The sequence below is a fragment of the Podarcis tiliguerta genome (genome assembly GCF_965153285.1).
Source record: "Podarcis tiliguerta genome assembly, chromosome: 5".
In the NCBI taxonomy this organism is placed as follows: domain Eukaryota; kingdom Metazoa; phylum Chordata; class Lepidosauria; order Squamata; family Lacertidae; genus Podarcis; species Podarcis tiliguerta.
The window spans coordinates 63,156,643-63,184,410 of NC_139538.1; the positions used below are offsets into that span (position 1 = coordinate 63,156,643).

The following is a 27,768-nucleotide window of genomic DNA, read 5'->3' on the forward strand; positions in this document are numbered from 1 at the left end:
TGATCTAAAGAAAAGTATGTGGAGGCTTCTTTGAAATGGTTGCTGCTTATAACATCCATATCTTAATTACCCCTGGAGAAGTGGATCCCAGATGACTACTTCATTGAGCACTAGTGGATAGTGTAATTTGTGATATTTGGGGCTGCGCGCGCACACAAAAACCAACCCAGGACTGCCACTTAAATTTAAGTGTTTCATTTGAGTTAAATTGGTCTACCATATTGATTCAAAATGGTGCCCTGCATGCAAACATAGTTGAAGACTAATATATCCACCTCAGGAGTCCTCGTACCAAGTTTGGCGATGATATATTGAGAGGCAACCTGATTGGTTGGAGCTGTCCCACATTTTGGGCAATGATATCTTCAGAGATGTCCAAGTTGGTGAAGGTTGAAATTGTCACCTCAAATTTAAAAAAGACTTGCAGAATGGGGTGAAATATCTTCAGAGGTGTCCAAATGGGCAGAGCTATTATTATTGTTGTTGTTGTTGTTGGAAAATTATTGTCTGGTAGCATTAAGGCAGAAACCTTAAGAGGGCACAGCTGCCACATTCCTTGAGACAATACAATATAACAAATATTAAATACACAATAGAAATAAGAGCAAAAATAAGAACAAAATGAACCAATATGGCTTTTGTACAGATACTTGTAAACTGGAACTTAATATTTGTGTGCATTGAAAGATGGTGCACATCAGCCCAAGAAACATGTGAAGAGGTGAGAAGTCATGGTGTGCACCAAGGCCTGGTTAAGGTGCTTGGGGGCCCTTGTGCAATTCCCCATACAGGGGTCCACTTCCCCAAAACAGAATGCAGGTAATGCCTTATGGGTCACAAGAAGGCTGTGTCTTCCTTGCCACCATGATGCAATAGGACCATAGTTAAGAGCACTACTGAGTTTCAGTTCATAGTCTAGGAGTGGCCCTTAATTATGGTTGGTAACATAACTAGACATGGCACCAAAGCAGGGTGGAGTGAATTCATGTCCTACAGGAGGAATGCCCACTGCACAAATGGATGTTATTTGATATGTCTGTAATTGCCCTGGTTGTACCATATAAACAAAAATATTATAACTGGGGCTGTAATCCTGTGCATAGTTACCTGGGTGTAACCTGGTTGAACACAGTACAATTTACTTCTTAGTAAATGTGCATAGGATTGCTGTATTAGTAGAAATGTATTTATGTTGTGGGGCAATGCTTTGCTGTAAGCGAATTTCCCTCTTGTTTGGTAACACAATATTGGCATTTGCAGCTAGTTTGAAGTGTCAAGTTGATCTCCAAAACTGGCATGTAATTGCTACTTAAACACTGATTCCTGCATGATATCCAGATGTAGAGCTCTAGAGTGCACTTGTTTTGTTCAAACAAACCAAATGAAATTGAAATGGCTGTTACACTTTGAGATAAATTCAGCCAATCACTTTGTTCTTTCTTTCAGACTCGAATCAATGTATATTTATCACACTGCCCAGCTGGGACATCTGTGCAGAACGTGCTTCACTGGAGTCAGGTAGCACCTAAATCCTCAGGTGTTGGTAGTGCCAACTTGCTTAGATGACAACTCCCATCAGCCAGGCCACACTGGCTGGGGTTGATGAGAATTGTAGTCCAGAACATCTGGAGGGTTCTAGGCTAGTGAAGGCTGTGTGTCAGTAGCATAAGGCTGGCCAAGAAGTGCCATGATCTGGGAGCACCTGGTGTTGAATGTAGTTGCTGGTAATTTCTTCAAAATTGCAAAAACTAATCAGGGTTGGGGAATCTTTTTGATATCACAGGAGATTTTTATCAGGATTAGTTTCATAGGTCACATTTAAAAGCAGGGTGGGGCCACCTACCTGTCAATTACCTGTTGTAGCAATGGAGGATTTCAAAGTGTGTTGCAAGGTGCAGATGAAACTGATCCCTCCTCTTTATTTTCACTGGAGATTTTGATGCAGACCTTTTGCTGATCTGTTTTAACAAGGAAACCCCTTTAAGAGAAACTCCTTTCTGAATTGGGAAGGGATTTGCATGGAATTCTGGCAAACTGAGTAGGATTTACACACACACCCACACACCCACACACCCACCCAGCTGGCTTCAGCTGCAATCTCAGCTGGATAGTAGGTGGGAGACTTTGGGAGAAGTGTTTGGGCCAAACTGGATCCCCTGGCAGAATAAGATTGTCTTGTGGCGTGGAAGTTCCTGGTCCCTGGTATATATTTTGACTTACTTAAGTCCCCATAAGTTTAATCTTCCATGAAAGATTTGGAGGATGGCCACATAGGAACTGGCCATTTTTCCAATAGCTTCCCATTTGGGAATGCTTTTCCCAGGGAGGCTCACCTAGCCCCTTCATTATATATCTTTAGGCACTGAGCAAAAACATTCCTCTTCTCCCCGGCCTTTGGCTAATTACACAACCTATGGCCTCCTCCCCAGTGACCTCCTCCCCAGCCTGACCCTTCCAGAGAAGAAGAAGACAGTTCAGAATTACAACAGGGGTTTGAGGGAGGTCACAGCTCAGAGGCAGATGAGGGGGAAAGCTGGGAAATGAAGGGAGACGTGGAGGGGGAAGAGGAAGCACCAGAGGGAGAACAGCTGACGGACACAATGTCTTTAGAAAGCATTCCAGACCCCCTCTCTCCCAGAACCCAGCGAGCCTTGAAGGTAGTAGAGCAAAATGCTCAGAAACAGAGAGCCCTCCGTGGCACCCGTAGGGAGATGATGACGATGAGAAATGAGAAAAGGGGGAGTGGAGAGTCACTCGGGACAACGCCATTATCCCAAGAGGCTGTGTTCTAAGCCTCTCTCTGTAAATATTGAATAAAAAGCAGATGGTAAAAACTTTTTCTTCTCTTCTACGTTCCTCACAACCTGCCATGCCTGTTGTGTCTGTGCGTATTGTTTTGTTATTATGTTATGTGCTTTTGTGCTTTTATATAGTAAACTGCTCTATGATCCTCAGGTATTTATTGATTAATAATTAACAGCAATAATAATAACTTCCCCATTTAGTTTTTTTCAAAATATGGTACACTTCTTTTTTCAGAATAGGAGGAGTAAGGAGTTCAAAGGTTTTGACTGGGGTAGCAAGGAAGAGAACATGGCTCACCACAACCAGGTAAGAATTTCTCACTAATTGCATCTCTTTTCCCCTCTTTCTCCTCCCCTCCCTCCCTTCTCTGTTTATATGATGGTAGACATTGGTAAGGTATGGCAAAAGCTACTGATGGCAAAGGCTGCTGTTCATGTAATACATGGTGGATAAAATGTAGCTGCAATATGAAACAAAATAGTTAAAGGTTTATCTTTGACGTTTATAACCAGACTTTATATACATAAAATGTAATGATAATGATGATGATAATGATTTATACCCCACCCATCTGGCAGTTTTCCCAGCCACTCTGGCTGGCTTATATCATATATAAAAACATAACAAAACATCACGCATTAAAAATTTCCCAATACAGGGCTGCCTTCTGATGTCTTCTAATGGCTGTGATGCCCATGAATATGTTAACAAATTCTAATATGTAAATCTATAAACTGACTATTTATCAAAATAATATATCCACAATTATACAATAAACCCTAATAAAAATAAAATTTCTGTACAATGCATGAGATGGTCTTATACTTCTTTAATGATATTAATTAGATAGCTGATATGGCTCTATAAGATATTTTTAATGTTTTTTAATCAAACTTTCTGGATAACTGAAATACCAAACACATTTTGGCATTTTATGCTTCTTCAGTGGACTATTTTGCTATGCAGTATTCTGCATGCATGAGTTCAGTCTCTCAGTTTTGTTAAAAATTGTAACTAATATCCAAATAAACCAATCACTTTAACTAAAAATCTCACCAAACTAGATCCAAATATTACCTTTGCTGTTGTCGTGGTCAAAATTCGATATCTTCAGTCCATACAGGTTTGCAAAAAATGCAATCATCTGTTAAAGCAATGCATATAACATTAGAAACATATCTCAAAAATAGGAACGTATGAAAGTAAGTAAGTAAATATGATGAGAAACTTACCAATTAAAATTTCTACACCGCGGGGATCATGAGTGAACTTAAGTGAAAGAAGCTATTATTTTACCCGCAATATTGCACTGTTGATCTGATGACAATAGTTTCTAGCTCCATTTCATAGAAATTCCCCACACTGTGTCAGGGGCGCAGCAGTGGGACCATGGCTCCAGGCACACAATTTTGAAGTGGCACAAATCAGGCACCCCTATGCAGGGATTCCTGCCCTGTTTCTGGGGGTTTCTGGGCCCTGGAATCTGGCCCAGCCTCCCTGCTGTGTCCCTGGCCACCTCGCCCAGACAGCACATGCTTGCTCCTCAGTCAGATGGTGAACAGGTAACAACAACAACAACAACAACTTATTATTTATACCCCGCCCATCTGGCTGGGTTTCCCCAGCCATTCTGGGCGGCTTCCAACAAAACACTAAAATACAATAACCTACTAAACATTAAAAGCTTCCCTAAACAGGGCTGCCTTCAGATGTCTTCTAATGTTTGGTAGTTATTTTTCTCTTTGACATCTGGCAGGAGGGCGTTCCACAGGGTGGGTGCCACTACTGAGAAGGCCCTCTGCCTGGTTCCCTGTAACATGGCTTCTCGCAGTGAGGGAACCACCAGAAGGCCCTTGGCGCTGGACCTCAGTGTCCGGGCAGAATGATGGAGGTGGACACGCTCCTTTAGATATATTGGACCGAGGCTGTTTACGGCTTTAAAGGTCAGCACCAACACTTTGAATTGTGCTCGGAAATGTACTGGGAGCCAATGTAGGTCTTTCAAGACCAGTGTTATATGGTCTCGGTGGCCGCTCCAAGTCACCAGTCTAGCTGCCGCATTCTGGATTAGTTGTAGTTTCTGGGTCACCTTCAAAGGTAGCCCCACATAGAGCACATTGCAATAGTCCAAGCGAGAGATAACTAGAGCATGCACCACTCTGGTGAAAAAGTCTGCGGGCAGGTAGGGTCTTGGCCTGCGTACCAGATGGAGCTGATAAACACCTGCCTGGGACACAGAATTGACCTGCGCCTCCATGGACATCTGTGAGTTCAGAATGACCCCCAGGCTGCGCACCTGGTCCTTCAGGGGCACAGTTACCCCATTCAGGACCAGGGAGTCCTCCACACCTGCCCGGCTCCTCTCCCCCCAAAACAGTAATTCTGTCTTGTCAGGATTCAACCTCAATCTGTTAACAGCCATGTTGGCTGCCCATGCTCCCCACTGTGCAGACAGGCAGCAGGAGGGACAGCGTGGCCCCACTTGGCTCTGGGGACAAGGGCTGGCCTCGCACGGTGGACTCCATTCACCAGAAAATGAAGCTGCATTGCTGCATTGTGTAAATACAATTGTGTTCTTAACCTGAATTGTGTTCTTAACCTGAAACTGTTCTTAACCTGAAGCACCACTTTAGCTAATGGGGCCTCCTGCTGCTGCTGCGCCGCCGGAGCACAATTTCTGTTCTCATCCTGAAGCAAAGTTCTTAACCTGAAACACTATTTCTGGGTTAGTGGAGTCTGTAACCTGAAGTGTATGTAACCTGAAGCGTATGTAACCTGAGGTACCACTGTACATATTTACTATAGGGAGTGGTCTCCAGATTCCCTTGAAAATAGCTTATTTCTGTATCAAATGTATATGTATCTCTCAGATTTAATATGGGAATGTAGGTTTGTTGACAAATCTGCAAGATGCCAGGTGTCTATCTTCAGTCCCTTGTCATAAAATGAAGATATTGTCTACACTTTCCTCCGAGGGTCTTCTGCTGGTTACTTCACTGCGAGAAGTGAGGTTACAGGGAACCAAGCAGAGGGCCTTCTCGGTAGTGGTGCCCGCCCTGCAGAAAACCCTCCCTTCATATGTCAAGGAAATAAACAACTATTTGACTTTTAGAAGTTTGATGTTTTATCATGCTTTTGCTATTCCCTTGGGAGCTACCCAGAGTGGCTGGTGAAACCCAGCCAGATGGGCAGGGTATAAATATAATAATAATAATAATAATAATAATAATAATAATAATAATAATAATAATTCTATTTTTATATAGCAATATGTCACCATTATACAGACTGCTTCAGTCCAGTATGTATGTTCCTTCAAATTTATCCATATGTAGATTTGCTAACTCAGATGTCTGCTTTGCATGATGATATCTGAAATGTGCAAGAAGGATCTCTTTTAAAACTGAAATAATGTTGATTTGGTGCTCATGTCACTAATGCAAAAATGAAATGGGTTCTCCCTCCTTCTCTCTGTCTCTCTCTATCTGCCTATATGTGTATTACTTCCATTTTGCTTAAAGGATCCTCTGTCATCAATATGACTTCCTCCTATGGAATGTTAGTATAAAATGAGGCTCCATGAACACTTCGTTATCAGAGAATGATATGATAAAGGAAATAAATAGACAAATTTTGTATGCAACAACCTTCTTCGACCTAGTTCCTTCCAGATGTTTTGAAGGACAGCTCTCACTTCCATACATCACTACTGGGAAAACCATAGCTTTAACTATACAGACCTTTGTTGGCAAGGTGATGTCTCTGCTTTTTAAGATGCTGTCTAGGTTTGTCATTGCTTTTCTCCCAAGAAGCAAGCGTCTTTTAATATCATGACTGCTGTCACCATCTGTAGTGATCATGGAGCCCAAGAAAGTAAAATCTCTCACTGCCTCCATTTCTTCCCCTTCTATTTGCCAGGAGGTGATGGGACCAGTGGCCATGATCTTCGTTTTTTTGATGTTGAGCTTCAGACCATATTTTGCGCTCTTCTCTTTCACCCTCATTAAAAGGTTCTTTAACTCCTCCTCACTTTCTGCCATCAAGGTTGTGTCATCAGCATATCTGAGGCTGTTGATATTTCTTCTGGCAATCTTAATTCCAGCTTAGGATTCATCCAGTCCAGCCTTTCGCATGATGAATTCAGCATATAAGTTAAATAAGCAGGAAGACAATATATATGTGTGCGCGCGTGGGCACGTGCACATTTGTTTTGATCAGGAAATTTTTTGCAGATTCCTAACTTATAAAGTATTTTTTAAGTTGTTATCTCCCCCTCTCTTTTAGGAAACAGCACCTTTCTATGATATTAAACAAATGACTGTTCCAACAGCTCTCTGGAATGGTGGAAACGATTGGGCTTCAACTCCAAAGGATTTTGCCCTGCTGCTGCCTCAGGTCTCAAATCTAGTTTACCACAAGTTTATTCCTGACTGGGCACACCTGGATTTCATAATGGGCTTTGATGCCCCACAGCGCGTGTATAAAGAGATAGTTGAGTTTATGCAGAATTATCAGTGAGTTTGTGATCCTGAAATAGTCCTTCAAGAAATCAGCACCATCAGTCTATGTCTATGATGATGACGACAACAACAACTACAAAAACTACAAAAAAAAATCACCTTGGAAAGAAATCCCTGTTTGTTCACACAAAATAATTCCTTTGAAAATAATATGTTTGAACTGCTTATCATTATTTATATCCATGCATTTTTAATGGAGGTGTTGAGACATAACTCAAGTGACTTCTCATCACAGTACAGTGGTACCTGAGCGGGAGGAGGCAGGCAGACTCCTCAGAGGGCCCCATGGAGCATCCTGCCCCAGCTTGCCCCACTGAGTGACTGCTGAGGCATATGAAGCCTATGAAGAGTCATTTGAAAAACACTGAGGTGGCATGGTTCCCCACCTCCCCAGGCAGAACTTTCATATGTGGTGGCTCATTCTCATGTTATGCTTGGCATGGCAGTCTCTTCACCCATCCCTCAACAGGACCACATTTGCACCATTTGCTTCCAATTTGACACAGCTAGGCACTAGAGTGCCCATATGCCTTACTTTCCAGAAGTATCTTCAATAAACAATATAGAAGAAAGACTTGTGTAGAATAAACCAATTGCAGCAGAATGGAAAATACCAAATGATAATTTGAGTGGAAGTTGGAGCAGATTGAGTCACAGTTGCAGCACCCCTTGTGGCAAGTCATATAAAATGTTTTCCTGCAGCTGTAATTATGCTCCAAGAACACCATCTGAGTGATAGGCACGAAAGGTTAGTGAAGCATAAATGGTTTAGGCAACACTTTTTAACCCAGGGCCATTTTGGCTACAACTCATTGTGTTTCTACTTTATTACAGTTTTGTAAATAGATAGATGATAATAGATAGATAGATGATAGATTAGATAGATAGATATAGATAGATAGAGAGACAGATAGATAGATGATGTTGTTGTTGTTTAGTCATTCAGTCGTGTCCGACTCTTCGTGACCCCATGGACCAGAGCACGCCAGGCACTCCTGTCTTCCACTGCCACCCGCAGTTTGGTCAGGTTCATGTTTGTAGCTTCGAGAACACTGTCTAACCATCTCATCCTCTGTCGTCCCCTTCTCCTGGTGCCCTCCATCTTTCCCAGCATCAAGGTCTTTTCCAAGGAATCTTCTCTTCTCATGAGGTGGCCAAAGTATTGGAGCCTCAGCTTCACGATCTGTCCTTCCAGTGAGCACTCAGGGCTGATTTCCTTAAGAATGGATGCGTTTGATCTTCTTGCAGTCCATGGGACTCTCAAGAGTCTCCTCCAGCACCATAATTCAAAAGCGTCAATTCTTCGGCGATCAGCCTTCTTTATGGTCCAGCTCTCACTTCCATACATCACTACTGGGAAAACCATAGCTTTTACTATACGGACCTTTGTTGGCACGGTGATGTCTCTACTTTTTAAAATGCTGTCTAGGTTTGTCATTGCTTTCCTCCCAAGAAGCAGGCGTCTCTTAATTTCGTGGCTGCTGTCACCATCTGTAGTGATCATGGAGCCCAAGAAAGTAAAATCTCTCACTGTCTCCATTTCCTCCCCTTCTATTTGCCAGGAGGTGATGGGACCAGTGGCCATGATCTTCGTTTTTTTGATGTTGAGCTTCAGACCATATTTTGCGCTCTCCTCTTTCACCCTCAATAAAAGGTTTTTTAATTCCTCCTCACTTTCTGCCATCAAGGTTGTGTCATCTGCATATCTGAGGTTGTTGATATTTCTTCCAGCAATCTTAATTCCGGCTAGGGATTCATCCAGCCCAGCCTTTCGCATGATGAATTCTGCATATAAGTTAAATAAGCAGGGAGACCTGGAGCAGGAACCGGCAAGCCACTCCAGTATCCCTGCCAAGAAAACTCCATGGACAAAGACAACAGATAGATGATAGATAGATGATAGATAGATGATAGATGATAGATAGATGATAGATAGATAGATATAGATAGATAGATAGATGATAGATAGATAGATAGATAGATGATAGATAGATGATAGATAGATAGATGATAGATGATAGATGATAGATAGATGATTGATAGATACCAGAGATTCTTATACATCCCTTTACTTGGAACCTGATCCCCTTCACTGTGCTGCAGAGAGAGTGTGGTCAGGGGAATTTCTATAAAGAAGTCCCCAAGCTTTGAAAACCCCTTAAGAGTCAGACTGAAAAACTTGTCTCTGAGATTAATTCTCTGGGATTCTTAAACAGTTTAGGTCTCAAAAAGTTCTTTGAAACAACTCAAGACTCAAAGAAAAGCATTAACTGCATTGTGGAAGGAAATATCAAAGGCATCATGAATACAGTAAAATAATACGTCATGATTATTGCTCAATAGAAATAGTTGAGGCAAAAAACTTTATTCACTCCATCTGACTGAAGTAACGATCGGGAACCTCAAGTTATCTGTGCCCACCTTGAATGGTTTTTACTTGTGTTTTTTACCTCCCAGAACTCAGAAGAAACAGAAATATCAACATATCTGGAATCACACACCATGCTATTTGGCCACAGATGATCAGGCAATATATTCAAATCAAATAGCTACTAGTGATATAATTTAAATGATTATGTAAAACCTAAAACTGTAGTTAAAGGCAGATTCTCCCCAAGCATTTGTTCTCTCTCTCTCTCTCTCTCTCTCTCTCTCTCTCTCTCTCTCTCCTGGAAGGCCCTCCAGCCATCCAGAGCAGATTATGTGGTTGGTAGTGGGTGGGTGGGTGGATCCATCCGTGCAACAGTTTGCATCCTGTATCTCTAAAGCTTCTGGGTAGACCGGGAGAGCAAGGAAGCTTACAGAGATGATTTTGAAAATGTTGTTCAACAACTTCACAGAGTTAGTAGTCATGTTAATGAAATTTGAATATTCATACTTAGAATGCATATCCCTTGAAAGCCTAGACCAGGGGTTGTCCCTGGTCTTAGATACTTAAAAAGAATTAAATCTCATAACACACAATACACATGCACATATCAGCCACCAGCAGATGTTCCGGAATCAATTACCTTACCTGTGTATTCACATTCAAAGTTGAAGAATTTCCAGAAAGGTGGTCCTGTGGAACCTTAAAGGCAGAGCTCATGAAGTGATGAATGGCCCATTTGAAAGCCATCTCTATGACTGCAATTCTAATGTGCATGTTTTAAAAAACTGTTGCATGTTGAGTCCCACAATGCCACCCCCAAAAAATTCACACATCACACATCAATTTTTGTTTAAGTTTTTTGGCATAATTTTGGCCACAACTTTATTCAAAATACAAAAAAAATGTGAGTAGTTGCTTAGGCATTGGTTATGACTATCTGTCCTTGCCCCCAGGGACAGAGCTGGCCTTCCGGATTCCAACGGAAGCCAGAGTGGGAAACAAGTATTGGGTGAGAAAATGAAGCTGGGCATCAGTCCCTCACTTCTCACCCTCATGTTCCTGTGGGGCTTGCGCGGCCCAAGTCCGATGCCAGGGACAAGGACGAAAAGAATGGCAAGCCCCTGGATTCCTTTAAAGGAATTCCCTTTCCGCACCACCATTGGAGGGGTAGGCACTTACCCCTCCAACAACCAATTTTAACCAATGCCTAACCGCCATGAAGCCCTCAGCTCACCGCCAAACCACTCACACACCCAACCAAGCCTTCAGCTTAGCCACCACCGCACCCAGCCAAGCCTCATTCCCTAAGGCAGAAAGGTGCACGCCATCAGCTCTGAAAAAGGATTCAGCCTGAAAAAGAATCTCAGGGTGGGAAATCACATCTCCACCCAGCTCAAAAATCTTTTTAGACACAGCAGAATTGATGCGTTTCCTGGCCCTTTCGGTGGCAGCTGGGCAACGACTACCCATCCAAACGCGTCGTTGCAAAAGCTTTGACCAAAATATTTTTGCTGTCGGCACCACTGCCTGCAGCTTCTCCAGGTCACCCAAAATTGCAGCACGTAGTGAAAAATAGTCCATGGAAACCAAGTCGTTCTCACCCAGCTGCACCACGATAGCCGTGGGCGGTCCTTCCAACAGCAGCTGCCTCCGAATCAGCGGCAGGAACTCTGACCAGCACATTCCCCATTTGGACAGCCAAGACAACTGCACATGTGGAGGAAGGCCGAGACCTGGTCCCAATCCGGACTGCCGTGCTCTGATGCCAGCCCAATGGATGATACTGTGCCCCACCATCCAGATGCGGACAGCTGCTAAACCTGAGACAAACAAGCAAAAAGAATGTAAGATACCAAAAATTGTTAGCGAACATAACCTCTGAACGCATTTGATTTCCAGCGACCCAAATCCTTTATCCTGGCGGCTGACAAGCCCCAGTGAGCTGTCATCGTGGCAGCCCCGATCCTAAAGGAATGGGGGGCAAAACCATAGGCCGTGTCGCCACAAGCCAGGATCGCCTTACGCATCACTTTTGCAAACTGGTGTCTTGACAGGGGCAACCCATTCTCATGCCTCAACAGAGGACCATCCACTGGGGGGCGAACCGCCAGGTACTTCCTGACATCTTTTACAGGGCAAGGGCCTGCTTCCCCCGTAGCAGGGAGACGAATGAGGGCTCCCTTACCCCTCTGATCCATTTTTGAGTTCCTAATTGTGATTCTCAGCTCCGCAGGGGATAACTGTACGTCCTGGAGCAATAGGCCCCTAGAACGACCGTCCCTGTGAGCCTCCAACACGAGCTCACCCACTCTCAACGCTCCGAAGAAGGCAATAGAAAAGGCTGCCGAAGAAAGGCGAGCCTCATAGCCCGACCAGCACACATCCCGCAACTTTTTGCACATCCTACTCAACAAGTCAAATGAGATGGGGCGCCGGGTTGCTGGCCGGGAAGGACAAAGTCTACCCCAACCTTCAAGGGCCTTGTGTACGATAAACTTCGTGCACGGATCTTTATCAAAAAATGATTTACAGAAAAATGCTATAGCAGCTGCTTGAATCCTGATTGTCTTAGCTGCACGTCCCAACTGAAATAGGTGCGCCAAATAGCTTAACACCTGCAAAGAGGAGGGCGGGACCCCCCTTTCCCCACTGGCCAACTGACACGTAAATGCCAAAAAATCAGTCCAAGCTTTAGTGTACGATCTGAGGGTAGAAGGGGAAATAGATGCTGCTACTCCCTGCAAAACTAATTGCTGCCAAGGTTGCAGAGATGATCCGAGAAATATTCCGGACGTATCCGAGCCTCTGGAACCAGGAGTCTGAACCGCTCCATCTGAAAATGGGACAGAGCATCAGCAATTTTCTTAGATACCCCAGGAATGAAATGTGCAGAAAACACTATATTATAACCTATATTTTGCTCCTGATCCGGTGCAAAACAGCCAAGAGGACGCCCAACGTCGGGCATCCTGTATTTAAAGACTCTGACCCCTCCTCCAAACTGGAAACAATCAAAACTCCCCAGCAACCCAATTTTAACCACTTAATGGCTTGGGTTCATCCCAAATCTGCCCAGTAACAGCAGGGTGGCTTGTTCCCCCAACCGCAACACATGCTCTCTGTTAGGGAGAACACGCATTATATGGAACTAAGGTAAAAATCATAACAGGAGTCTATGACATGAAAGAGGCTGTGCAGTACAAATACAATCTGGTTCTCATTTCATTATCAGAAAATAATTCAAATTTATTTCTGCTTCCATGTATCTTTATTATTTTAACCATTTTAACCATTTACATGAGAATACTTTGATAATAAATACTCACAATATAAAAAGGAAGAAAAGGAGGATAAAGAAACAACTAATAACAAACTACAACAAAGAGAAAAATATTATATAGATAATTATCTTAACCACGCATATCTGTTTAACAATATAGCTAAATTATATCTAATCTTATTCCCCAAATATGTGTCATTCCAGGCCATAATAAATAAGGACCATGTCTCCATCCAGCTACTAATAGGCACAGCCTCCTCTCTTTTATAAAATGTGAGTTCTAATAATGTTACGATTTTTCATATTTCATCAAGCCATTGTTATATAAACGATGCTGTGGTTTTCTTCTAAGAGTTTGGAGTTGCTGATTTTGCTGCAATTGGCAGAGTTATGACCATTTCCAGATCAGAATCAGGTACCAGGAGACCTTTCTTTTTTCTTTTTAAAAAAGAAATATATCAGAACAGACACATATGCACTGCCTGTTGACCATCATCACCTCGGGAAATGCTGCTGAATCCTCCCCAAAGAACAACAGAGCTCATCAACTGCTCTATTCTAAAGCTTTTGTGTTCTTTTGGAAGCCCTGTTCCACCCACCCACGTGCTTCTTGTTTCTCAGTCGCCCCATGTGGACTCTGAATCGTGCTGGCACTCACCAGCTGAGGCAGCTATTAGGGGGAATGATAATTACAAGATTCTTTGTTAAAATAAAAATAAATAAACTTTAACACTTTTTGTAAATCCATTCATCCCTTTTTCACCATCTGCTAGTATCAAGGAAATGACTTTTGAAATAGTGAAATGGTATCATGCCATTATATTCTTTTAAAAAGGTGACGTAATATAAGTCAGAACATATGGGGCAATAGAGGAGCATGGCTTCGAACTCTTGCATTAAATGAAGCCATTGCATGCAGGGGCGGAGGAAGGGGGTGCGGTAGGTACAGCCCATCCCGGGTGTCACCATTGGGGGGGGGGTGTGACAAAATGCTGGGTGGCACTCACAGCGGGGCCTGCAGTGCATCCAGCTACGCATCTCTCCTGGGAGAGACGTGGTGGCTTGGACGTGCACAGCCTCCACACTGCCCCAACAGTCCACCCACTGCCTCATCACCCCCCAAGCTGTAGGGCGGCTGAGTGGAAGGAGGCAGGTAGATGCCGGAGGCCCTACGGTGTGCCCCGCCCCTGGGCATGCCACCCCAGGCACCCGAGAGGCACCCTCTGGCACTGATTGCATGCAGCTTCTGGGTGTGCATGTAATTGAAAAGCATCATTAAGGGCTGGATCCTGGCATCTTTTGCATGCCAAAGGGCACAGCAGGAAAAACAGGAAAGGGCATATATATGGGTAAGTTCTACTTGTGCACTTTAAACAGTGGCAAAGGTAAAGGTAAAGGTACCCCTGCCCGTATGGGCCAGTCTTGACAGACTCTAGGGTTGTGCGCCCATCTCACTCAAAGAGGCCGGGGGCCAGCGCTGTCCGAAGACACTTCCGGGTCACGTGGCCAGCGTGACATCGCTGCTCTGGCGAGCCAGAGCCGCACACGGAAACGCTGTTTACCTTCCCGCTAGTAAGCGGTCCCTATTTATCTACTTGCACCCGAGAGTGCTTTCGAACTGCTAGGTTGGCAGGCGCTGGGACCAAACAACGGGAGCGCACCCCGCCGCGGGGATTCGAACCGCCGACCTTTCGATCGGCAAGCCCTAGGCGCTGAGGCTTTAACCCACAGCGCCACCCGCGTCCCAAAACAGTGGCAAAAGGATATTGCTAAATTTGTCTAGTAGGGGGGAAAGCCCAGAATTAAATACAAATTGTTAACAGATGCTAAAGAGAGAGGTGGATTTTCTCTGCCAGATTTGAAATTATATTATGAAGTGTCCTATTTGTTGGCTACGGGAATGGGTACTACTAAAAATTCAGGGGTATTGGATTTGGAAGGACATGATAAAAGATATGGCTGACATGCTTATTTGTGGTATGGGAAAACAAAAGTACACAAGGGATTTCTGAATCACATTATAAGAAAATCAAGCTATCAAGTATAGGAAAAGTACAAAAATCTGTTGGAAAATAAAACGCGATGATGGTTCTCCCCATTAGAAGCAATATTGGTCAAAAAAGTAATTATGAAAGGAGAATGGGCAACTTACAAGGAATTGTTAAAGAAGGTGGAAAACCAATTAAAATTGAAAGAATGTAATGATATAAGGTGTTTGCTAACAGATTGGTTACAACATCACCAACTCAATGATATTTTCAGGTGTGATAAAGGAGTGGGTTTTGGGAAGGAATTTTCTAGGTTTGAAAAAGAACTATTGGGAAATAATGATAAATGTCTATCAAAACTGTATAAACTACTGTTGGAAGGGGAGACAAAAGATGAAGAAGTCAAAGTAGTGATGATACACTGGGCAAAGGATGTAGGTTATAACATACCAATTAATTTATGGGAGAGGTTCTGGAAAGAGAATTTAAAATTTATGGCTTGTGCATTGAAGAAAAACTGTATGAAAATGATAGACCGTTGGTATTGGTATTTCACTCCAGTAAAGTTGGCAAAAATGTACATAAATACATCTAAGTTATGCTGGAAATATAAGGATAGGGAGGGTACTTTCTATCACATGTGGTGGTTATGAAAGGTAGTAAAGGGCTTCTGGGAAATGGTATATTATTATTATTATTTAAGACAACGTTTAATTAAAAAACCAGAAGCATTCTTACTAGGTTTAACAGGAGAAGAAATACCAAGAGACCTAAAAAACTGTTTATGTATGCGACAACAGCTGCAAGAATGTTGTTAGCCCAGATGTGGAAGGAAGAGAAGGTCCCAACAAAAGAAGAGTGGATTAACAAAATGATGGACTATGCTGAAATGGCAAAGATGACTGTGAAGATCAGACATCAAGATAACAAAAATAATAATCAAGAATGGGAAAAATTTCACAGAACGAGCCGGGCACTCTCTGGAGCCACTCCCACAAGCAGAAAATACCTGTTTTCAAAAACGTAATAAGATTCGGACCAAAAACCGGCATGTTCCAGATGGAAGGAGATAAAAGAAAAAATCTGCCTAATTATACAGTCGATGGATGCTAAATTGCAGACTCTAAAAGGACTCTCATCTTAATGCAGCGATTAATGAGGTGAGAGACCTCTGTCTTTTTGCATTCATCATATCTGTTACCTCATGATTTGGCAAAGCTCACCCAGAAAGAAATTAATTATTCAAAGGAAGCACAAGAGGTGAAATTTCAATTGAATGATGCACAGCCCTCAACGTAGAACTCTAATTGGAATTGACAGGGTAAGATCTGATATGAAAGCAGCTCAGGCTGAGGACAGGGTGGGGGAAAAGATGGCGGCTGTATTGCGCAGTTACAAAAAGAATGGAATTCGTTTGGACTACAAAAGGCATATACTTTGCTCTAAGACACATCTGCTTGTATGGATTATTTCTATATATGATTTGAGGACAGAATGACAGTGAATTCTGGGCCCTGCCAGTTCTCCCAGGGCCTGGGAGAACTGGGGGGGGGGGGAGGGCGGCTCCTTTAGAAGAAACTGAAATAATTCTCATATAACATACAGATCCTGAAACATACCCCACGATACAGTACTTAATTTCATCGTTCTGTATGGGACAATGACAATAAAGATTATCGTATCGTATTGTATTATAATGGAAACATAAAGACACACCAGCTTATTAAGAGAGATCAGAAAGAATTTGTTGATATGCCGCCATAAACTTCAGAACCTTAACGAGACTTCGTCGAATGAAGGAGAGATCAAAGAAAGAGGACTGCACTTCAAAATAATTGGACAGAGAATAATATGGAACACAAATGCCTCCTTAGTATTAATAATATAAGGAACTGTTCAAAAAGATAGTGAGTCACAGATATAGTGACTGATGGACTGAGAAGATGAGGAGTGTTAAAAATCAGAGTTATGAAAATGGAAAATAGCGAACAACGCAGAGACTTTAACGAGGACAATATCTCTAGCCACCTGGAACATGGGGAGTCCTCCTCTGAATTTTTTTTATAATTGGAGTATATAATTGGTGGTATTGTTATTATTGTAATTAGGAATGATTTGATTTGTCATTAATTGGAATATTTTTATTGAAAATGAATAAAACTTATTTAAAAAAAAAGAATGAGAAAAATTTGTAAAATATCTTAAAAACCACTTTAGTTACTTAGAAACATTAGCATGATATATATAAGCAATAAACCTTCATCTTAAGGAACACAATGTGTCAAACTTACTTAAAAATTGGCACCTTGGGACTAAACAACATTTACTTGGAAATGATTTTTTAAAAATTTGCATTGATGTCAGTCCCCAGTTGTTGGAATGCAAGATTTGACCATGTATTAGAGTGTTGTCCTCGGTGGACCAGGGCTGAAGTTTCTACTCACCATAACTTCAAAGAGAAGCTATAAGGAGGACAAAGGTAAAGGTAAGGTAAAGGTACCCCTGTCCGTACGGGCCAGTCTTGACAGACTCTAGGGTTGTGTGCCCATCTCACTCAAGAGGCCAGGGGCCAGCGCTGTCCGGAGACACTTCCGGGTCACGTGGCCAGCGTGACATCGCTGCTCTGGCAAGCCAGAGCCGCACACGGAAACGCCGTTTACCTTCCCGCTAGTAAGCGGTCCCTATTTATCTACTTGCACCCGGGAGTGCTTTTGAACTGCTAGGTTGGCAGGCGCTGGGACCGAACAGCGGGAGCGCACCCTGCCGCGGGGATTCGAACTAACAACCTTTCGATCGGCAAACCCTAGGCACTGAGGCTTTTACCCACAGCGCCACCTGGACAGGACAAAAGGGGCACATAATTTTCCGGAAGTGCTGCCACAGTCAGTTTAAGCTGAAATTGCCACTGCAGGGGCCTAAAAGTGACAACCACTCCTACCCTCCTTCTCTTCTATATCTCTTCCTTCAATCTCCCCTCAGCCATTTACCACAAGCACATTTGCTCTAGAGAACAATAGCAACTATTTAGAAACAGAAAGGAAAGAGTAGGAATCAATGGATTCAAAAGGATCTCTCCAAAATGACAGTAAAATGGCAAATGCAATTCAATCCAAGCAAGTGTAAGCTGATACACACTGGGGCAGATAAAATCTTAATTTCACATGCTGTATATGCTCATGGGGTCTGTACAGGCAGTGATGGACCAGGAATGAAATCATGGGGTCAGAGTAGAGAGCTTGATAAAGATGTTGTGGCTGCTGTGAAAAAGGTGGATTCCATGCTGGGGATCAGTAGCAAAAGGACTGTAGATAAAGCTCCCAATATCACAACGATCCAAGAAGCCATGGAGGTGTTAGACCAGTGCTTGGAGGCAGTGACAGGCTGGATGTGGATCAAGTTTTTAAAACTAAATTTTGAAAGAACAGAGATGTTATGTGTTTCAAGTTCTCCAGTCTAGAAAGTACAAAAATGAAGTACCATTCCTGCCATTTAGGCGAAAAGTGAAATGGGCAACCTGCAAGGTGAATTTTGAGGTGGTGAGCATAAGCCCCTCGCACCTTTAATTGTAACTATACAGTATGTGCAAAATCTGTAATTAGACAGGGAAGTTCTTGTTGCCTTTTGAATCTTAAGAGTGGTGCTGGCTTCTGCTTTAGTTTGGATACATTTTCGGAACGAGTTACCACTTTAAGCAAGTTGATGCAGTCTGATGCCACAAGATGGAGCTGTGGCCCTTATGAGTGATACTTTGTAATTCGTTATTACATCTTTAGCTGGGAGGTGCTGTTCTTGCAACATAAAGAGAACATGAAAGAAACCACCCCTCCTTTTAAGTGTCTTAAAACAAGATTCCCAATATCTAGCCTGCCTTGCAACTTCGCTTCCTTTGCAGCAATAATTTTGTTTGTTTAAGGAAAAGACTGTGGTGATCACACAGGGTCCCCGGACGTTTGACGGTTTATTGATCCCTGTGCCACCACTGTGATTGCCTCTTCACTGCCACCAACCCGTTTCCCTCGGGGACACACGGAGTCCAGACAGTTGTTAACATTAACAAATAATCAAGTTTATTTTTATAAGCATGAACACGTTTAAGGTTTCGGTTAATTTTTCTTGGCAGTTTCTTAATCTTAGTTTCTATACTGTCTTATATGTTCCTAACAACTTCAAACTGATTATCCCAACTATCTATCTGACTCCACCTAACAGTTCCTCTCATTCCCTCACAACACATTTCGACCAACCCACAGACTTATCCTCCCTCTTCCTTCTCCAACTCCCCACTCTCAACTGACTTCCAAAAAAATCCACTTTAACACTAACTCCTCCTATCAGTTTCCACTTGCCAATCACATCACACTCATTTTAACCCTTTCCTTATGACCCACCTAGGAGGCACAAAGACCTTGTGGGTTCCTGTGTGAAGATGCAGAAACAGACATTTACAGTGGTACCTTGGTTCTCAAATGCCATGGTACTCAAACAACTTGGAACCCCAAAACTGCAGACCTGGAAGTAAGCGTGATCTTTTTTTCAGAAGCTGAACATGCTCTGCTTTGAGTGTTACACTTCTGATTTGAGTGTCACACTTCCGTTGTGAGTGCCACACTGAGTGTTAGGCTGAGGTCTGTCTGTTTTTGCTATTAATTCTGCATTATTTTTGGCCTCTCTTTTTGTTTTGTTTTTGGGACTGAGTGGAACTCAGTTCAGCTACTGATTGATTGATTGATTGATTGTGTGACTGCACTACATTGTTTATTGCTTTCATTTTATGGATCAATGGTCTCGTTAGTAAAATTCCTGTTAAATTGCTGTTTGGGGGGTTGTTTCTAAAAGTCTGGAATCAGTTAATCCATTTTGCATTACTTTCTATGGGAAAGTGTGCCTTGGTTTTAGAATGCTTTGGTTTTGGAACGGACTTCTGGAATGGATTAAGTTTGAGAACCAAGGTACCACTGTACCAGACATAGTAGCTTTCTCCAGTACTGCAAGCATTTTTCATAGGAAGTCTTCTAAAAAGCAAGTTTTAAGCCTTCGGACTCATTCAGGCCTGCGGGCATAGTGTAATCATTTAGGGCACACCTGATAGGTGACAGCTGAGCATATGAAGCCTAGGAAGATTCATTTGAGAAACACTGAGATAGCATGGTTCCCTACCTCCCCAGGCAGAACTTTCATATGTGGTGCCTCATTCACATGTTATGCTTGGCATGGCAGTGTCTTCACCCATCCCTCAACAGGACCATTTTTTTTAAAAAAAATAATTTTTATTAACTGACCAATCAAATCAAATCAAATCACATCACATAAATTCCAAATTACAAAGCCGAATTTTAAATTTTTGTTGGGGGTACCCATATTTCAAGTTCTGAAGGGGGTCCAATCATCTTCTTGCTGCTGCATTAATGTCCACAAATCTGTCCAAATAATGTTCATAATACTATCCAGTCCTATCTTGCTGTTTCCACATCTCATCTTGTTATTTTCGTATATTTTTCTTTTTTCTTTGTGACCTCTTCTAATAATCTCTTTAAGCAGGTAAAAGCAAGTTGTAATCCTGTGTGAATTTTTACGTTTGTCCAATAGCCATATCGAGATGGTTTCCATATATCATCACTTCCATAAATAAAAGCACTTTTTCCATCATTAATCTTCGCAAATCTGTCGCCTTCTTTTAGTCCTCTGAGGAGGTTCGCCCGCAGTATGAAAACAAAACCATTCGTCCTCCCAGACATAAATCTTCCGACAGAACTTGCCAAAATGGCGACGCTGTTTTTTACTGTGTCATCCCAAAACTCTTGTACTTTCCTTGATCTCCTTAAAGCATGCTTTTGGTTGGAGTTTATCTCCACACAGTCTTAAATCATCCAGCTTAGGTCATTTAAGCGGCATTTCTGACTTGTGAGGGGGATTATTGGTTAATCACATAGAAGAAAGAAAGAAAAGTCTCCCCCCCCCATCCAGTCCCGTTGCCGACATACCGAGCCTTGGTGTGTCTTCTCATGATATATTCCTGTTTATCTGACCCGTCTTCTTTCACAGAGGTCCCTTCAATTAGCAGTCTTTACTCCCCATTCTTCACTTGAAATATGTGCATTTGCTTCTTCCTAATTGTTTATTTTCAAGTTGCTGCGGCTAGTGGTGCAAATCGGAGATAGCGTCCAGGAGAGCCGAAGTCCACACAAGGGCGTTCTGCCTAGTGCCCTCACACCCTCAAATCCGGGGGTGATTTATGGGCACAGCAGGCAAGGGCAGTCCCCCCCATTCCCTTGGGGGGGGGCAGGGAGGCTGCATACTACCAGTACAGCCTCTTAATTACCTCGTGTGGGTCGGAGAGATGTTATTGTCGGCCATCTTCCAATGCACCCCTAGTGGCCCCCCCAACAGGACCATATTTGCACCACTCACTTCCATTGTGACGCAGCTAGCCACTAGAGTGCCCATATGTTGGGATACTGACAGGGAGAGAAAGTCCATCATGACTCCACGTCGTCTCTGACACGCAGTATCAGCAATTAGTGACACGAGCTCCAGAAATAGCTTGCCACATTCCAGAGCCGATGCACACTCTATCAGCAGATAATGCACAGAGAAAGATGCAGTCAGGAGAGCATTAATTACAAGTTTATTCAGCGTTGGTCAGAACAAAGAAAAACAAGACTGCCTGCTTCGGAGTCTCCGGCAGAGAGAGAGAGAAACGAAAGCAAAGACACAACATAAACATCCTGTGAGAACAGGAAATGCGCAGGCTGTGACACAAACATCCTGCTCCCTTTTAAGGTGGAACGGAAATATCCTAACACCATATGCCTTACTTTCCAGAGGAAACTCCTCTGTTTGAAAAGCTGCCTGGGCCAAGTCCAGTTTAAAGATTAAGAAAAAAAACAGCAGGAGTCTTGGCATCATGCCCCATCAATGCATAGCATGTGGACAGGAGAATGAGCTGTCTTCCCCACTATGGTAACATAGATTTCTATTTAGATTAAGGACAGAAGCAGATCAGAAGCTGGATCAGGTCAGGGGCTTATCTGAGTCAAGCACCATCTTTTTACAGTGGGCAACCAAATGCCTATAGGAAACCTCAAAGAAGGATCTCGGCACAACAGCAATCTCCAGCACTCAATAAGTCATAGAATTATATAGGTGCACCAATAGCACTAAATATAGTAATTATTTCAAGATTTTCATGTATACACAGAGGCAAGAAACTTGAACTCTCTTTGGATCTTCTTTTGGTGATGAGTAAATGGCCACTTGTTGCTTGCTTCCCATAAGCATTCTGCAGTCAGTTAAAAAATGGCCAGTTTTGGAATGCTATAACTAGAGTTAAAGGGTCAGTATTACCACAAACTCCAGTCTAACGAGCTGTAGCTGCTTCTTCAGTCTTCTCCTCCTGCTGTTTTTTTTTAAAAAAATGAAAATTAACAGTGTCCCAAAATATAGAGCTGTAGGACTTCCAGTGCAATCGCCATGGCGTTTGACACCTTTCCCCCCAGTCATGCAATTTATCAGGGATAATATGGGGGTAATTAGCCTTGGTGACCCCCCATGGCGGGGGGGGGGGACTTCTCACCTGCGGGTCATCCGATATCTGCCGCTTGCTACAATGGAATGTGGGGGCAGGGATGCTGGTTGCTTAACATTGCACAAATTGGAAACTCTCCATTGCCAGCGCCATGAGCGGGAGCATTCCTGTTCCTTAAAAAATATTTGAATTTGGACTCAGAAACTGGTGTGTTCTGGAAAGAAGGAGACAAAAAGGACCTGCTAAACAAACCAGTCACTGGGTCCTAAGGTTTTGATCCAGAAAGGACTTTGGTCGTTTTACTACGGTATATGTGAGGTGAGCATCTGTTTCTTTTCTATACATGCTACTTCATGACTTGGCAAGCCTCACGAAGAAAGATTTAATTAACTAAATGGAATGCAAGAGGAATTTTGTGAATCTGAGGATTTGTGGTGCGGGCCTCTGTGGAGGTCTCTAATTGGAACTGGCAAGATATGAAGGGACTTTGCACAAAAACATGATTAGATATATTCTCAGCTCAAGATGATAAAATGGTGTAATTTATGGTGATTTGAAAAAGAAAGGGCCTTTTCAGGGGGGCTGAAGACAACCAATGGATTACAACCGGGGTATATTTCACACAAGAAATCACATTTGCTGGCATGAACTTTTGTCGTATATCGATTAAAGTTAAAGTGAAGGTGGGCTTCCTGTTTCCGGCAGTGGGAAATGGCTGACTTCCATACGATTGGATCCCAGCCTTGCCGGTAATTCAGGGCTGATATGGGGGTAATTAGCCCTGGCAGACTCCCCAGGGTGGAGGAGGACTGTCTAGTAGACCCACAGATTGTCCGAGATTGTCAGTTTGCATCAAGGTACAAGAAGCAGGACACTGGGTACCAGACCACAACACGGCTGGCACTCTCTGAAGTCACTCTCATAGCCAGAAATATCTGTTTGATAAAATAATTTGATTTGGACAATAAACAGACATAGTCTGGACTGAAGAAGACTAAAAAAAAAACCTGCAGAACTGTACAGTCCCTGGCGATTAAGCTCGGACTTCTAAGAGATTCTCATCATGACATTTGGATTACGGAGGTGTTTGGCACATTCTTTTTCTATTCTTAATATCTACAATTGGTTTTCTATGCCAAGCCTCATCAAGAAATTATACTGTATTCAACAGTGCAGCTTTACTCAGTCTTGAAAGACTTGATAAAGATAAAAGAAGAAACAAGATGGCGTTTGTTAATAAGACACAGCACGGAAAAATGAGAATTCCTCCCTTTTTCAAGGGAAGCAGGAAATATTTGATGGCTGACTTTATAATGACTTGAGATAACAATTTGGGACAACAAATAGTGCAGCTGTTTGCAGACGTTTTTCATTATGAGCGAGAGAGGAGGCTGAATGGATGTCTAGCAGCCCCCCTTCTAGGGCCTGGAGGTGGGGATTGTGTGGTCTCCAAGAAGGCTGATCAATCGCCAAATGACTTATATCTGTAGATTACAGTTTATTTATATTGCAAACAGTCTGCCCAACAATCTATACAGTGCTACCTCTGGTTACATACTTAATTTGTTCCGGAGGTCTGTTCTTAACCTGAAACTGTTCTTAACCTTTCATCAAACAAAGGAAAGCTGGAAGGCAACCCAGAGTCCTGGAAGACAAGACTGTGGAATGAGAAAGGGACCTCGGGGGGGGGGGGGGGACTGCAGCGAAAAACATTTGGTGAACAAATAACAAGAAAAGCAAATTTCTTCTTGCATGTTAACATACATATGGATTTGTTAAATACGATTGAAAGTCAATACTAGTAACTATTAAGATAAGATAAAGGATTAAGATTAGAATTATGATGTGAACAACCAGGAGAGAAAAGGCAAGAACAAGAAACAAAAGATTTTCTCCTGACCAGCCAGAACATGGGAAGTCTCTGTAAATTGTATAATTGGGAATGTATGATTGGCTTTGTTATTTGGATTATGATATGGCAAGATTTGATATGTTATTAATTGGAGTGTTATAAATGAAAATTAATAAAAAACATTAAAAACAAAAAACAAAATATAGAGCTGTAGTAACCACATGACCAAGCCGTGCCTTATTTTGCTTTTAAAATTTTTTTCTTGTTTCATAGCAGTTCTTATCTTTTAGCACGTATTCTTCATGTCAGAATAACCATTTTTACCTACCTGACTTCTTACAGGTTAAGTGCTTGGTAACAATCCTAAAGCAAAGCTTTGTTACACTGATTTTTACCTGCTATAAATAACAACAAAGTGGAAAATGAAACATATTTTAAAGCCAATGGAAGGAAGATCATTATTGCAGTTAGTATCCCAACAAAGTGTAGAACCCTGAAGAAGAAGAAAGACTACAGACACTTGCTTTTTCCACTGCAGAGAGTACATAAAACACACACACACAGTCACTGAGCTCAGCACAGAGCATCCCTTGACATGGCATTCCTAAAGCCAGCTCTCTTCATACATGCATTAATGATATATATTATATGTCATTTATTTTTCTATGTTGGAATTTGAGATGCGTATCTAGTTCTCTCATCCAGATTCTGACCTGGTTGTTGCATCATACACCTTTGTGCACCTTGTGAACACAGGTTGACAAGCATCATTTGTAATGTGCTCCCACCCATCTTTTTCATTTTCCTACTTTTATTAAGGGGACGTGGGTGGCGTTGTGGGTTAAACCACAGAGCCTAGGAATTGCCGATCAGAAGGTCGGCGGTTCGAATCCCCGCGATGGGGTTAGCTCCTGTTGCTTGGTCCCTGCTCCTGCCAACCCAGCAGTTCGAAAGCACGTCAAAGCGCAAGTAGATAATTAGGTACAGCTCTGGCGGGAAGGTAAACGGTGTTTCCGTGCACTGCTCTGCTTCACCAGAAGCGGCTTAGGCATGCTGGCCACAAGACCCGGAAGCTGTACACTGGCTCCCTCAGCCAATAAAGCGAGATGAGCGCCTCAATCCCAGAGTTGGCCATGACTGGACCTAATGGTCAGGGGTCCCTTTACCTTTTTACTTTTATTAAGAGTCCTTCTGGTTTAAGTGATGATCATCTAGTATTATTCCACTGTGGGTAAGCCAAATGCTTCTGGCAACTTTACAATTGGGAAATGAAGGAATCAGTTCTCTCCCTCTCCTTTTCTCTCCTTTCCTCTCCTTCCCTATCCATCTCTCTCTCTCGCCCCCACTTGTCTGCAAGATGTAGGCTTTCAAGGGAGATGGATTCTAAGTTTGAATATTCCAATTTCATTAACATGACTACTTACTCTGTGAAGTTGTTGAACGTCATTTTCAAAATCATCTGTGTTAGAGATACAGGGTGCAAACTGTAGCACTGATGGATCCACTACCAACCACATAATCTCCTCTGGATGGCTGGAGGTCCTTCCAGATTGGGGTGGGTGGGGGGGAGAGAGAGAGAGAATGAGAGAACAAATGCTTGGGGAGAATCTGCCTTTTACTACAGTTTTAGGTTTTACATAATCATTTAAATTATCTCACTAGTAGCTAATTGATTTGAATATGTTGTCTGATCATCTGTGGCCAAATAGCATGGTATGTGATTCGAGATATGTTGATATTTCTGTTTGTTCTGAGTTCTGGGAGGCATAAAACACAAGTAAAAACCATTCAAGGTCAGCACAGATATCTTGAGGTTCCCTATCCTTCCTTCAGTCTGTCAGATGGAGTGAATGAAGAAGAAGAAGAAGAAGAAGAAGAAGAAGAAGAAGAAGGATTTATTTTTACCCCGCCCATCTGGCTGGGTTTCCCCAGCTACTCTGGGCGGCTTCCACCAAAGTATTAAAATACAGTGGTAACTGCCCTAAACAGGGCTGCCTTCAGGTGTCTTCTAAAAGTCTGATAGTTCTTCTCTTTGACATCTGGTGGGTGGGCTTTCCAAAGGGTGGGTGCCACTACTGAGAAGGCCCTCTGCCTGGTTCCCTGTAACTTGGCTTCTCGCAGTGAGGGAACCGCCAGGAGGCCCTCAGCGCTGGACCACAGTGTCCGGGCAGAAGGATGGGGGTGGAGATGCTCCTTCAGGTATACTGGACTGAGGCCATTTAGGGCTTTAAATCATAGAATCATAGAGTTGGAAGAGACCACAAGGGCCATCGAGTCCAACCCCCAAAGGTCGGCACCAACACTTTGAATTGTGCTCTGAAACATACTGGGGGCCAATGTAGATCTTTCAAGTTTCACCGGTGTTATGTGGTCTCAGCGGCCGCTCCCAGTCACCATTCTAGCTGCCGCATTCTGGATTAGATGTAGTTTCCGGGTCACCTTCAAAGGTATTATTATTATTATCATTAAACTATGTATTAAAGTAGAAACATGAAGAGTTGTAGCCAACACTGCAGAAACTGAGTTCCACTCATGCAAAAGGTCTTGCCTTGACTTACTTATTCCCACCAAATCAGTTGCAGATGGACCTGCAACACTCTGGAGCAGATTTTGAGGGTGCACAGGAGGCTGCAGGGGGAAGAAGAGGACATGGAATTCCATTTTGGAAGTAGAGGCCTGTTGCATGAGTGGAACAGCAATGTTGGATGCAAACTAAAGTCTTTGTTATGTACTGAGTTGAAAGGATCCAAAATGCAGCAGTCTGATTGGTTCTAGAACAATAGGATCCAGAATGCAGCAGTCTGATTGGTCCACAGGAGCCACCCAATCCAGCTCCAGGTGGACATGAATCCACAACCTGATTGGCCTACAGGAGAATCCCGGAATTAGCCAATCACGTGGGGCCCATTGTGTAAATAATGTATATAAAGCGGACATTTTGGGGGAACTTCCATGCCTCACTACTATGAGCTGTATAAAGAGCATGAAATCCACACTCGACTCCGAGTATATTTCAGTCTTCCTAATGTTTCTTTGGGGTGTTGCTATTTCCTTCTAATTGGTGAATAAGTAGCACCCTGCCAGTAACATAACTGGCTGTTGAAAGGTGGTTGTTGCTGCTATAATGATAGCCACACCCCAGGTTTTCAAAGGGCCCTGAGCTAAAAAGTGTTGCCTAAACCATTTGTGGTTCAATAACCTTTCATGCCTTTCTCTCAGATGGTGTTCTCGGAGCATAATTACAGTTGCAGGAAAACATTTTCTATGACTTGCCACGAGGGGTGTGCAATTCTAGTGTGCATGTTTTAAAAAACAGTTTTAGAGAACTACGGTAAAAATCATAACAGGAGTCTATGTCATGACAGAGGTTGAATTGGAAGATGGAAGAAAATCCATTTAATAGTCTGTTTTCCTTCACCACCCAGTC

At 42.8% G+C, this 27,768-nt stretch overlaps 1 protein-coding gene and 1 long non-coding RNA gene across 3 annotated transcripts in view; one reads left to right on the plus strand and one right to left on the minus strand.

Annotated features, from left to right (window-relative positions):
* Positions 1–7,475, plus strand: part of LOC310679019 (putative lysosomal acid lipase/cholesteryl ester hydrolase) — a 19,082-nt gene extending 11,607 nt beyond the window's left edge. For both annotated transcript variants that reach the window (XM_083443722.1, XM_083443721.1), the window contains 3 exons: positions 1,447–1,518; positions 3,040–3,111; positions 7,090–7,475. In XM_083443722.1, coding sequence (XP_083299848.1) covers positions 1,447–1,518; positions 3,040–3,111; positions 7,090–7,323 — 378 coding nt within the window. In that variant the 3' untranslated portion in view covers positions 7,324–7,475. The remainder of the gene's footprint in view (positions 1–1,446; positions 1,519–3,039; positions 3,112–7,089) is intronic.
* LOC310679049 lies at positions 174–27,001 on the minus strand. The gene is made up of 2 exons (XR_014512095.1): positions 26,900–27,001; positions 174–3,949 (listed from the first exon to the last, which is right to left on the minus strand). It is a non-coding gene; the product is annotated as an uncharacterized lncRNA (long non-coding RNA).
* Between the last annotated feature and the right edge of the window lie 767 nt (positions 27,002–27,768).